Source organism: Pelobates fuscus, chromosome 1, assembly GCF_036172605.1.
Source record: "Pelobates fuscus isolate aPelFus1 chromosome 1, aPelFus1.pri, whole genome shotgun sequence".
Classification (NCBI taxonomy): Eukaryota; Metazoa; Chordata; class Amphibia; order Anura; family Pelobatidae; genus Pelobates; species Pelobates fuscus.
The window spans coordinates 350,607,928-350,620,324 of record NC_086317.1 but is presented as its reverse complement, the minus strand read 5'-3'; the positions used below and the strand labels follow the sequence as shown (position 1 = coordinate 350,620,324).

General features: G+C 36.6%; 1 protein-coding gene across 3 annotated transcripts; it reads right to left on the bottom strand.

Moving 5' to 3' along the window:
• Positions 1-1,720: 1,720 nt before the first annotated feature.
• On the bottom strand, positions 1,721-8,223 carry SPRY2 (sprouty RTK signaling antagonist 2). Of its 3 annotated transcripts, none has more exons than XM_063444680.1 (2): positions 7,708-8,223; positions 1,721-3,532 (listed from the first exon to the last, which is right to left on the bottom strand). In XM_063444680.1, the coding sequence occupies exon 2, from the start codon at positions 3,479-3,481 to the stop codon at positions 2,534-2,536; it is 948 nt and encodes a 315-aa protein (XP_063300750.1). In that variant the 5' UTR covers positions 3,482-3,532; positions 7,708-8,223; the 3' UTR covers positions 1,721-2,533. The 3 variants fall into 3 exon arrangements, with proteins under 3 accessions (XP_063300750.1, XP_063300752.1, XP_063300751.1); XM_063444682.1 differs by lacking the exon at positions 7,708-8,223 and adding an exon at positions 6,335-6,401; XM_063444681.1 differs by lacking the exon at positions 7,708-8,223 and adding an exon at positions 6,309-6,390.
• Positions 8,224-12,397: the final 4,174 nt, after the last annotated feature.

Below are 12,397 nucleotides of genomic sequence, written 5' to 3'. Positions count from 1 at the left end.
TATACTTATACTTGATGAATTGTAGATGAGAGGTTTTGCACAGTAAGTCAAAATTTACAAAGTTTTAACACAAGGTTGTATTTGGTCCCATTTTTGTTGCGATAGTCAGACAGATAGATAATGTATTAATGCAAACCCTAGTATTTGAAACTGCTGAAGTTAGCACTTCAGTGACCAAAGTGGTGGCTAAAATCTGCCAACCTATCTTGACACTCCCATTTATTTTTCTATTTGTTTTTGTTTTTTTTACACAATGGGAACTCTGAGCATATCTCAAACTTTGGTAACGGTAGTTTATGGGATATACGATGCAAAATAAATAGCAATTTCACTGATGTCAAACTACTGTGCAAGCCTCGTAACTTATATTTACCTATTAAAAACTCTATTCACTTTTCATGCGTGAAGCGAATTGGTGCCATGTATGAATAGTCTGTGAGATGTACCAATTCCTTTTAGAAAACATGTATTGAATTTTTGGTTGAAACAACGTACAGTACTTTGGACCGATACATGTACTTTGTAAAGGTTTTAATGACAAGATCTATGATGGACAACCTTGCGCTAAAACAGATTAAGGCCTAGAGCCCACACGGGACATTTAAAACGATGGCTCTTTTTTGTACAGATACAATATTAATAGAGGTTAACAGATACAATATTTGATTTCTAACTATAGGAAATATTTTAATGTAATCTCTGGCTGAGTATTGTCAAAGCAATACACAATGATAATTTCAAACCTGATCTAAAAACTGGAGATCAACCAACACTCTGGAATACAATTGTTCATTTTACCATAGGAAATTAAGATTAACTTTGTTAATATAGAACAAATAATGTATTATATGTGCTTCACTCCTAAAACCTATATTATAATGATATACACACACACAGATTATCACAAAGGTTTACACAAGATAAATATATATATATCAGTCACAGGTGCCTCATTCCAGGATCCCATTTAGCCTTGACCTGCAGAGAGTCCCGGGAGGAAGTAGTTCCCAAGTGGATTAATCTCATAAGTCCAGGCATTAGGCTGCTAGAGTAGGACCTGCCATGAATGGGGTACATTGACGGTGTAGCAGGCTTTTGCAATATATGATCATATAATTTAACTAAACCCCCATTGTTTTTTGGCTACGTGAGGTGTTTTTAAATAAAACTATTGCGATCTGTGAGATTTTAAATCATTGTTTAGTGAATAAGAGAGTGCGCTGGATTGTGTATTTTGTGTGTATATATATATATATATATATATATATATATATTTATTACCATGTTTTAGACACAGAAACTGTGCATTGAAATAATTATTGAATGTCAAATGTCACTTCATATATGCTTTTTTGTCATTTCATAATAATTCTATTATGTGAACATGTGAGAGAATAAGAATACTGTGATACATTTCCCCATAACAGCAAATGTCTTGTGTTGCTTTGGTGTGTTTACAATTATTGTACAAATGATTGACAGTTCAACTTTCTGTGCCAACACTGCAAAGTTAAAAAATGTTTTAGCTACCTTCTACCTAGTAAAGCAACTAACAAAAACCAACACAATTTCTGTGAATGAAAGCAAAGGAGGAAATCATTCTATTGGCCAGCATACAGACACAGATACACACCCACACAAACATACTAGAATGTACTAGCAAATCACATCAGCATTCCACTGCATTTAGTTCAACAGAAAAGAAAGACCAGATACCAAGTTTAATTTCAAACGTTAATATATTTTCTATTTTATAGTGAACATATGCATCAGTCACCCCTATTTGCAAAAACCGACATGTAAAAAAAAAAAAAAAAAAAAAAAAGGGGGAACATTTGTAAGATGCCTCTTAAAATAAATATTTCTCTTTTATAAAATAATAAAACTTCAAATAAATATACTTTACACTAAACAATATGTTGAAAAATTAGAAAATAAAGACTGACTTTTACCGTAACTGTACAAATACAAAGAATATCAAAAGAGTAGAAGTTGGGTAATATTAAAACCCATTGAGTGCCAGGATGATGTGAAACCTTCACTCTGGCATTCAAAGTGTTAAAAGGTACCAAAGGCAAAGTACAATCTAACCATACTGATTGATTCACATTCTTTCGAATGTACATAAGTAAATAGTGTGTATGTGCCATGTGCATGACACCATTTTTTTCACAGTTGTAAATATTATGTACAAAAATATAGCACATTATCTCTGGCAGAAAAAAAAATCATTCAATTTACAGATGTTGCATGTACTATTTACATAGAATACACAGTTATTTAGGAGTGTCTGTGTTACTTTAGCTTATACAACCGATGGGTCACAGAACACTTGATCCTATCCCAAGATTCACTAGCGGTTTTCTAACAATCTGTTAAGATGGCACATAAAAATAATCTTTAGGAAAGTGTTTCACCGCAAACAGGAAAACAGATCAAAACCTTTCTACTAACTGCTCCAAGGTGACAACTTTTAAATGATTGCATATGTGTGTTAATTTTTTTATTACTATATTAGATTCAATTGCCTGTGCTATGTCGGCTTTTCAAGGTTTCTGGGCTGAAGGTGAGGAACTTTACAACATACTGTGTTTGACCTTTTGCATCGACATCCTGGCCTCTTAGCCTGGTCATAACAGCCCTGGCACAATTTAAGGCAACCCTTGGCTGGAAGATAACACCACAAACAAGGCAGGAACAGGGACATGACACCAATGGCTGACCAACGAGTACAGCAATGTGCCTGACTACATGAACAAGGGTTGTCAGCACAGTTGTCCTCATCATCATTTGAGCAATGATAGAATAGGCACTTCACAAAGCAAACACAAGTCCCATAGTCAACCACTTCCTGGGCTGAGCAAAGGCACTGCTTGTCACATATCCAACAGGAGGGGAGAGTCCTTGGATAAGTGCATTCTTGGCACTTACATTTCCCGCAGTCCTCACACCTGTAAGAATGCAAAACCAATTCTTCTTTGCCAAAAGGTTTTAACTCCTCTTGTTTCATCTCTAACTTGGGCTGCACACGAATGACTCTGTCAGAAACTGAACCTGCTGATTGATAGGATGGTCCAAGAAGTCTTTGTTCTGAGGAACTGCTGCTTGTACTTGTCCTTGTACTGCTTCGAGACCCATTACTAGCAGTACTAATTGAGCGAGATAAAGGTTCTCGTGATGAATGCATTGGTGGATGACAACTCCTACTAAACTGTCTCTGTTCAGTTACTACATGTATTCTTTCATTTTTGTGTTGGGTAGCATGGCAAGGTGCAGGTTTAATCCAGGGGCGTGGAGCCACTGTGGGTCCTTCTGTATACTCATTAGTGTTCCGTATTGCTTTTATCTGTTCCAAGGACAAAATATGAGCTTGCTGGTTCACAATTTCCCTTGGGTCAAGGTCAGCCTGTGTTCTCCCATTGTCACGCCGAGTCTGGGGAAAAGCTTGAGATCCACTGCCATTTTGTACTCTTGTCTCCATCAGTTCTCTGAAGAGTTTTCACTCCAGTAGACTGAGAACACATCTGAAATTCTGTTGAAAAATATAAAATTTAAAATTATTATGGTATGAACCCTAACAAAGACAAATATTATACACTTTTTCCTGTATGAAGAAAACATTTTTAAAATACAAAAGAAATAGAACCTTATCATTATCTAAAGTGAATACCAGTACTAACTATAATTACAAACATTTCTATCATAATAAATACTATATAGTCTGTATTTTGGTGTAGGAAATCCATAATAATATAAAGTGTAAAAATACAAAATATATCTTAAATAATTTACATGTAAGCAAATATGTTTGTGAAAAAAAATGTTCTAAAAGTAATTATGTTGGATAAACATATATTATAATACATTTCATAGAACAAATAAGGATAATAAAGCCAAAATAATATCTAGCATCTTGTATTGTATGCACTGGAGTTTAGCATTAAATAATTACATTCACCTTAGACATTTACATAAAATTAAGACGCACACAAAAAAGTTACTGAAATGATACAAGCTTACTCACAAAACTGTAAAAAGCTAGCAAACATCTCTCATAACTGATTAGCGTAAAACCAACTGTATTAAAACTTCATACGTTTTAACTAAAAACGACACAGCTGCAAAAAAGATACAGAATGCAACTGGTCTCTTGACACATTTGACTCGGGTCAACACAATTAGTTTTACAATCCAAGAACAGTTTATAATTAACATAACAAAAACTACCTGCATTTTATAGCACTTTGTCCTTTTTTTGGTCTGATGGTTTTGATAGATTTGCCAAAGGATCAGCTAACTAAACTATTTGAGGGGGTACAGGCCGAAGAATGCACATCATTCATTCACTTTACCACAAGACTAGCTAACAGGATGCGATCACTTCAACAACTTTCCAGGATGGAGGGAGCTTTTAATTTTAAGAGATCTATAGAAATCAGGACTGTTTAACTGAAGAGCAATCCCACAAATTGCACACTCTCTGTTTGGTTACTTGACAATGGTGGAATTGAAAGCATTGCTATGCAAACACTACCCAGTGCATATTTGAAATTAAGGTGTTCTGCAGTATACCAAAAGGTTTTCATTAAATCCACACTAATCATCACAAACACAACATATGTACAAATCAACAACTTTATAGGCTGTTACACGGATACATCCGTTTTCTAGATTCCTATCAGGTTCAAAGAAGGACACATTTTCTGAATATTTAATTTTTCACAAGTTTTTTTTTTTTTACTAAAAACAAAACACCCTTCTCTCCAGCTATGGCATGTTCCTTTCAGAGCCCTAGAATGATTATAAACCTGCATGAATTGAAAAAAAAAGTGGAACTAAAAGAAAGCGAAATATATCAGATTCCCATTTACTTCTCGACCAAGTTAAATATCACATTAAGCATAACAAAAACAAATTGTAAACACTAAAAAAACAATACACATGATTTAGGCCATGCAGCAGCCAAAAACAAAAAAATAAAGTTTTTACACAGTACATGACTGCCATTTACCTTTTTATTCATATGCAAAAAGACCGTAGAATTCTATCACATGCACAAACAAGCGAGTGAAACACATACTACATTCTAACAGCTCCTAAACATCCTCCTCTAACTTCTACCAATGTGTGATCATGAACTATAACCAAAACAATGTCAGTTTATACTCAAACTTTACTTTAAACTGCAAAACACTTCACACAAACTTATCGGAGGGTCTAATTCTCCCAGATATGATATTTAATATCTGCTACACTTTGTCATTTAACAGCCGATCATAATTATGATTTTCTTTCATGATACTTTATAAATGCCTGAAACAAACTGGAAATAATACAAATCAATCTGTAAAGGTTACACAAGTTATTTTTTTAAATTATGTTAAGTAAAAAAGAAAGAAAAAAAAATGAAAAACACGTCTTAGTAGAACTGGACATTAAATTTATAGAAATTCAACATCTTCAAACTAGAACATCAACTTGTCTTGCCTTACAGGAGTGAGCAGTAATTCTACAAATTCAAATGCTTAATCTCTCAAAGCATACCAATAATGTATAATAAAATTGATATTGTTATGAAGCCCACATTCTACCAAAACACCTAAACTCACAAGAATAAGAACATGCATATTTAGCCATTAAACCTATTGTCTTCTGGAGTTTTATATACACAATTATTTGCAAATAAATAAACATAACTCTTAAAAAGTAATAACTGAAAGAAGTCTTTAAAGTAAATCTGACATGACTAATTTGGTGTAACAGTGGTGCTTAATTCAGACATGTTCTCAGTCCTGGAATAATCCTGCTTCCACTGGAAATGTCAGTACTGCACTCAGATTAGATAAACTTCTGAAGATTATGCAACACACACAAAAAAATGCTGTTTAGAATTTAAAAGTCCCAAATGTAGAAAGCCAAAAATTGTAGAATGTCTCTAGGGTAAAAACAAACAAGGTGGTAAATAATTGCTTTCTATAGCACTACAAACTTGTGACGGTTTGTGCCTTAGCATGCATAAACTATACTGACAAACAATATTAATAAACTTTATGAAACAGCTTTTAAACTTCATTATAAAAAGACAGATAGAGTTAATAATTTAACAGCCAAAGCCCAATGGAAACAGTACTGTAAGGCAAAGATGGTATTAAAAAGGCAGTATCAGATCTAAAATTAACCAAAATACAAAAACAAACTGACTTGTTTCTTTACAAACATCAATGCTTGATACACATCTACTACTAATCGCTCTACAATAACAGATCACAGTGTTGATTAAACTTTCCCAGTTATTGGCTCTGCATTACCTATAGTTGTGTAAACAGACACACACCAAGTATGAGGATACACACACACCATGTATAAGGAGATATGTGAATTATCGTTTCCTCTCCCAGCCTCCCACCTCCCTCCTCAAGTCTCCTCTGAAAACCCCATTAAGAGCAGTGTGTGATCAGACTTTGGATTAGGGTGGGTGGAGGGGAGCAAAGCTTTATCATGGGGATAGGGTGAAAGGATATAAATAGATCTCGCAACAAGCCACAACATTTCCGAACTTGTTCAATAGCACGAACTATATCCTCTACGCTATTCAAAATAGAAGTAAATGCAAACCGCAGAGTGGAAACTTTGAGTAAAGATAGATAAAACAGAGTTAGCAAGGGACAAGAAGAAGATCCTACTGAGACAAGTAAAAGCCCCTACACAGCTCTTATTACTGGACTAGGACTTCACAGAACCTGGATAACACGGATTTAACCTGTAAATGGCAGGGGTGCAAGACAGGCTAGCATCTTACAATATTTTCTCATCCAATACCTTTAAATATGGCCTATTAGAAGTCTCAATTTAACAAAAATACTACTTTTTCTGTTACTTTGCATAGACTTAAACAACAGAGAAAAAAGTTTGCACACAATAAGCAACGGAGACTTTTAATCAGGGTAAACGTGTAAGTGTATCTACGTGTTTATTATAGTATTGTATCAACTGTGCAAGAAGTATAGAACGCTGAAGACCATATTTTGTTTGTAGCAAAGTGGTTCAAATCTGGCATGTATGACAAAGTTGGCACAACGGTAAAAAAAAAAAAAAAAGTATATAAAAAAATAATTATGAAATAATAATATGCCCTGCTATCTTACATAAAATACACATGACCATGCCACTGCCTGAGGCACAACATTATCCTGTTCTCACAAAAACAAAAAAAAATACAAAAAAAAAAACTTACAAACAGCTTGAAAACTTTTCCCAAGCCCAGTGATCGCTCTCCAAAAGAAAGTTATTCAAAAGTAGTAGAAAAAGTAAATGTATATAAAAAGAGAATAACATTTTAATAAAATGCTCCCCTGGATAGATTGACCCTATGATATCCTATAGCAGCAACCCCAGGAGGCCTGCGTGATTTCTTGTACCCAGGGGTGCTGGGACCTGGGCTCCCCTGCATGCAGAGTGCTTAGCAAAATCGCAACCAGATTTCACCTCCTAACCCCAAACACCCCAATCTGTCCTAAACACACACATGTAGGCACAAAACATTCTGTGTAAAAAAAAAAAAAAACAACAAAAAAACTTTTCCAAAACTTCAAAATGCAACTTTTTTTCCCACAATAAAAAAACTATTCGTCCCTCTCCCATGGCAGAGCAATGCAGCAGGCCTCCCATGGCATGTCACTTAGTGGGGGAAATCGACCTCTAACTCACCGTAAGAGCTTCAGCTCACCGACTCCTCTCCCCCCCGGGGACTGGCTGCAGGGTTGCCGGAGGTAAATAATCCGAATCCTGGGAGGGTTCTAGAACGTGCAGAGCTCTGAGATGATGTGATCCAAATAAGGGAAAGAAAAACAATAAGTTCCACCAGCAGAGTGTTATTGAACACTGCCCCGGTCCCAGCCTGGAAGTTACAGAGCCCGGCAGACAGTCCGGCAGGCAGTTCGCTCCAGAGTGTGAGTGCAAGTGGATGGGGCTGAGCAGAGTGTCTAAAGTGCCTGCTCCAGCTGCTGGCTGGCAGGGTCCCTAGCACTGGGTGACAGATGGCACTGTTACTGCGTGACTGGGGGACTGGGCTCTGCACTCTCTCTACTCGCTCTCCTGCTTTCTGGAGGTAGGCAATAGGCAGCAGTAAATGGCGTCATGTGGGACTGAGGAGGAACAGAGCAGTTGTTGTGCCAGAGGATATATCGCATCCGGTGTCGTGCTAAAGTTGGTTCCCTGTAAAGAAGTGTTACCACATCTCTGTGAACGCGCATACGGGCTGTGTGAGGCTCTGTGAGGAGGGAGGGGGCAGGGAGGGGGGCTCGGTGTCCTAAAAGGTCAATAAATCATCCCTGCTTATCTCCCCTGAATCCTTATCCCAATCTCTAAGAAAAAGCAGCCAGTCCCTTTAATGTCTCTTGCAATCAATAAAAAGCAAGTTTGCATTGTTTACTAAACACATATAATGATCAGTCTGCTCTGTTGCAATATTTATTTTATTACCACCTGCTAATAAAACATTTCCTCGCTCATATATACTTATTACATAATGTGTATTTATTAACCCTCTCACTCTCATAGAAATCACCACAATTTATCACCTGTATTGGACTGTAAGGTTTAATACATGACCACTTCATATGCCATCTCTGGTACTTAAAGGGTGTGTAATATATACATATTAAAAACTTCCACTAATTTGTGTCTATATTAACCCTTTCAGCCTCCATCTTTTTCAAGATAATTTTTCAAGAGTCTTGAAAAAGACCCGCAGGGGTCGAAACGTCGTTTTTTTTTTTTTTGCTGTATGCACATTTTTTAAATCCTGCGAGTGAATCCTGGATTTTAATTTGTGTGTATGTATATATATATATTACTTTGTTTCAGTCCTACAGAATTCACCATATTTCACATATCAGTGGAAGTGTGGATATATTAACCTTTTTAATCCTGAGGATGTCATATAAAGTGGTCATGTATTAACCCTTTGAGGTCCATGGTGATGGTAATAGGTGGATATTTCTGTGAGACTATAATAGTTAACAAATATACATTCTTTTATAATAAGAATATACAGCAGGGTAAAAATGGCGAAATGGTTTTTACATAGCAAGAGTTAAGCAGGGATAATTTATTGACCTTTTAGGACTTTTTGCAGCCACACTCAGCCTTCCTTCCCCCTCCCTCCTCACAGAGCCTCACACAGCCTGCGTACTCGCTCCCGAGAGATGTGGTAACACATCTTTACAGGGAACCAACAACTTTACTAGGACCCCTTGTCCCAGTCTTAGGCTGTGCGGGGCCACAGTCACTCACACTCCCAGCTCGGAGCCTCAGGAGAGAGTTCACAGGGCAACTGCTGCTCTCAGTTTGCTGGAACTCCAACGGGTGGGAGCCCGTCCTTGGAAAGGCTATTCCTCTCCATGGTGTCACTACATGAGTGCATTTCTAGTTAGTGTCACAAGTAAACAATGCTAGACTGCCTTAAGCGTCATGCACGAGCTAATGTACAAGTTATGAATGCATACAGGTGCCAATCAAAAAGACAAGTTAGAGGTACAGGAATATATAATAATATGTGTATATATACACTGCAATCCTCTGATATTTTGGCATTATATATATATATATATATATATATATATATATATATATATATATATATATATATATATATAACGAATTTCAGGATGCACTCATAGGTCTTCAAATAGGTCAAAATTGTGTTTTATTAATCAATAGATTACATACAGAAATTGATCGACGTTTCGACCCTGCCGCGTCTTTTTCAAGATCGATCTTGATGGATCTTGAAAAAGACCCGGTAGGGTCGAAACGTCGATCGACTTCTGTATGTAATCTATTGATTAATAAAACACCATTTTCACCTATTTAAACACCTGTGAGTGCATCCTGGAATTCGTTTTTTTCTATATTTTGGACTGCAGTGGATCAGCACCCAGGCAAGATTTTTTGTTATAACTTTGAAAGGAGAGTGCCAAGCAACCACATTCATTATATATATATATATATATATATATATATATATATATATATATATATCTTTTTATCTCTCTCTCTATTCTTATTTATTTATTTTTAATGTGAGACCACTGATTGAGTGAAAAATGTCTGCCAGATGCTTTTTTAAAGTAAAGTAAATTCACGCTTCCAATGTTGAGGTGTTAGAAAGCAGCATGGTGAGGCATGGCCAAAGTTAGTGACATGTCCCTTTTGTTATTACCAAAAAAGGGTTGTTAGCCTTGCATACATCATCTAACTTGCCAACTGACATGTAGCTGCTAGCGAGTTTACCAACAAAGTGTACACATGTTGGGTGCTACAGAATACCTCTTGGATCTGCAGTAATATAGTGATTACTGGAATGTTTGTGCTTTAAGATAACTTTTTCTGGGGTCTCAATGTGATATCAAATAAAAATAAATAATCATAAACTACTGTTAAATCTGGCAAGGACAACTATGTATATGAATTGGTTCCAGTTGTACAATTTATACATTGAGGAATCCAGGCATTTTCACAGGCTAATTAAGTAACTGACTATAAATATTTAGCAGGTAGTTTATTTATGTTGATCTAGCTATTATTTGGTAACTACATGGTTGTAATTCCTGCTTTGAAAATGTAAATCTTTGCAGCTGTGGCAGTTAAATAATGTGAGTTTGGGACCAATGGACATTTATCCTTACAATCTGCATGTCACAATGCATTTTGAGATACCAGTAGTTATTGTTAGCTATCCACTGCATCTTCATCTTCCTGCACTTATCTGAAAGGAGTGGAACTCGGTGTGGCATTATGATAACCTGTGGCACACCACTGGTTGGTTGAGTGTTTGTGATCATTCTGTCAGATTGAAAAATGCTGTTTATTCTCCATTATTAATTCACAAGGCATTATCAAATAGCAGTACAGTAGATTTATTTTTTATTGTACCATCCACTTTTATTTCAAGAGATTGTAGTGTGTGAAAATATAAGAGAACTTGGTGCCTTTGATATACTCTAACAACCAAGCTATGGTTAACTTTGCTTAAATCGTGGATCTTTCTCATTTCATTGTTTGTGTGAATCGCATCAAAATCTACTGACAATGTCGGTACTATATATATATATATATATATATATATATATATATAGTACCGACATTGTCAGTAGATTTTGATGCGATTCACACAAACAATGAAATGAGAAAGATCCACGATTTAAGCAAAGTTAACCATAGCCATATATATATATATATATTTTTTTTTTTTAACGTTTAGAATAACAAATTTTTATTGAAATTATTTTTTTAAAATCAACTATACTGATAAAACAGTGGCTCAGTGGCTGACAAATGTATTGATCTAAACTCAGTTTGTTCTTTGACACTTCTAATACAAGGGTGGCACTTTCGTGGTACTAGGATTTTTAATGTGTATGTTGAAGATTTGATTCTTGCATTTTAGATTGCCATGTGTGTAATTATTGAAGTAGAAGGGTACATGCACTGGCACTCACATCCATCCTTCGTCAGGTGCATGTAGCATTGCACTGAAACGCATACAGATACACACTGTGTGTCAAGGTGTGTGTATCTGTGTGTCAGTGTGTGTATTTGTGTGTCACTATGATAGATACATACACACACACAGATACAGATTGACACACAACTACACACACTGACACTTACAAACACAGATACACACACCTTAACACACAGGCAAACACCTGCACATAAAAAAGGGTGCATTTTTGTTTTGGGGATGAGGGGTTCCACGATGTTGATACACTATGTCAAAGGGTTTCATGGGAAAAAATAATTGGGAACCCCTTGCACTAATGGTTTAGCATGTTGCTCTAATTATTTATTTACTTTCACTTTGAACCGTTCCTCCTATGTCTATCTAGTAAGCTTAAAGGGAAACTCCACTGCCAGGAAAACGATCCGTTTTCCTGGCACTGGAGGGTCCCTCTCCCTCCCACCCCCCAATCCCCAGTTACTGAAGGGGTGAAAACCCCTTCAGTGACTTACCTGAGGCAGCGGCGATGTCCCTCGTCGCTGTCTCCGCCTCCGCGATGCTCCTCCTCTTCATTGCGTCGCCCGGTGGGCGAGACTGATCTCGCCCACCGGCCGAGGAGACCTAATGCGCATGCGTGGCAATGCCGCGCATGCGCATTACGTCTCCCCATAGGAAAGCATTGAAAACGAATTTTAATGCTTTCCTATGGGGTTTTGAGCGACGCTGGAGGTCCTCACACAGCGTGAGGACGTCCAGCGACGCTCTAGCACAGGTTTCCTGTGCTAGAACCCAGGAAGTGACCTCTAGTGGCTGTCTGATAGACAGCCACTAGAGGTGGAGTTAACCCTGCAATGTAATTATTCCAGTTTATAAAAAACTGCAATAATTACACTT

Excerpts from the sequence above, each read along its gene's own strand:
- SPRY2 (XM_063444680.1), bottom strand. The coding sequence starts at position 3,481 with ATGGAGACAAGAGTACAAAATGGCAGTGGATCTCAAGCTTTTCCCCAG.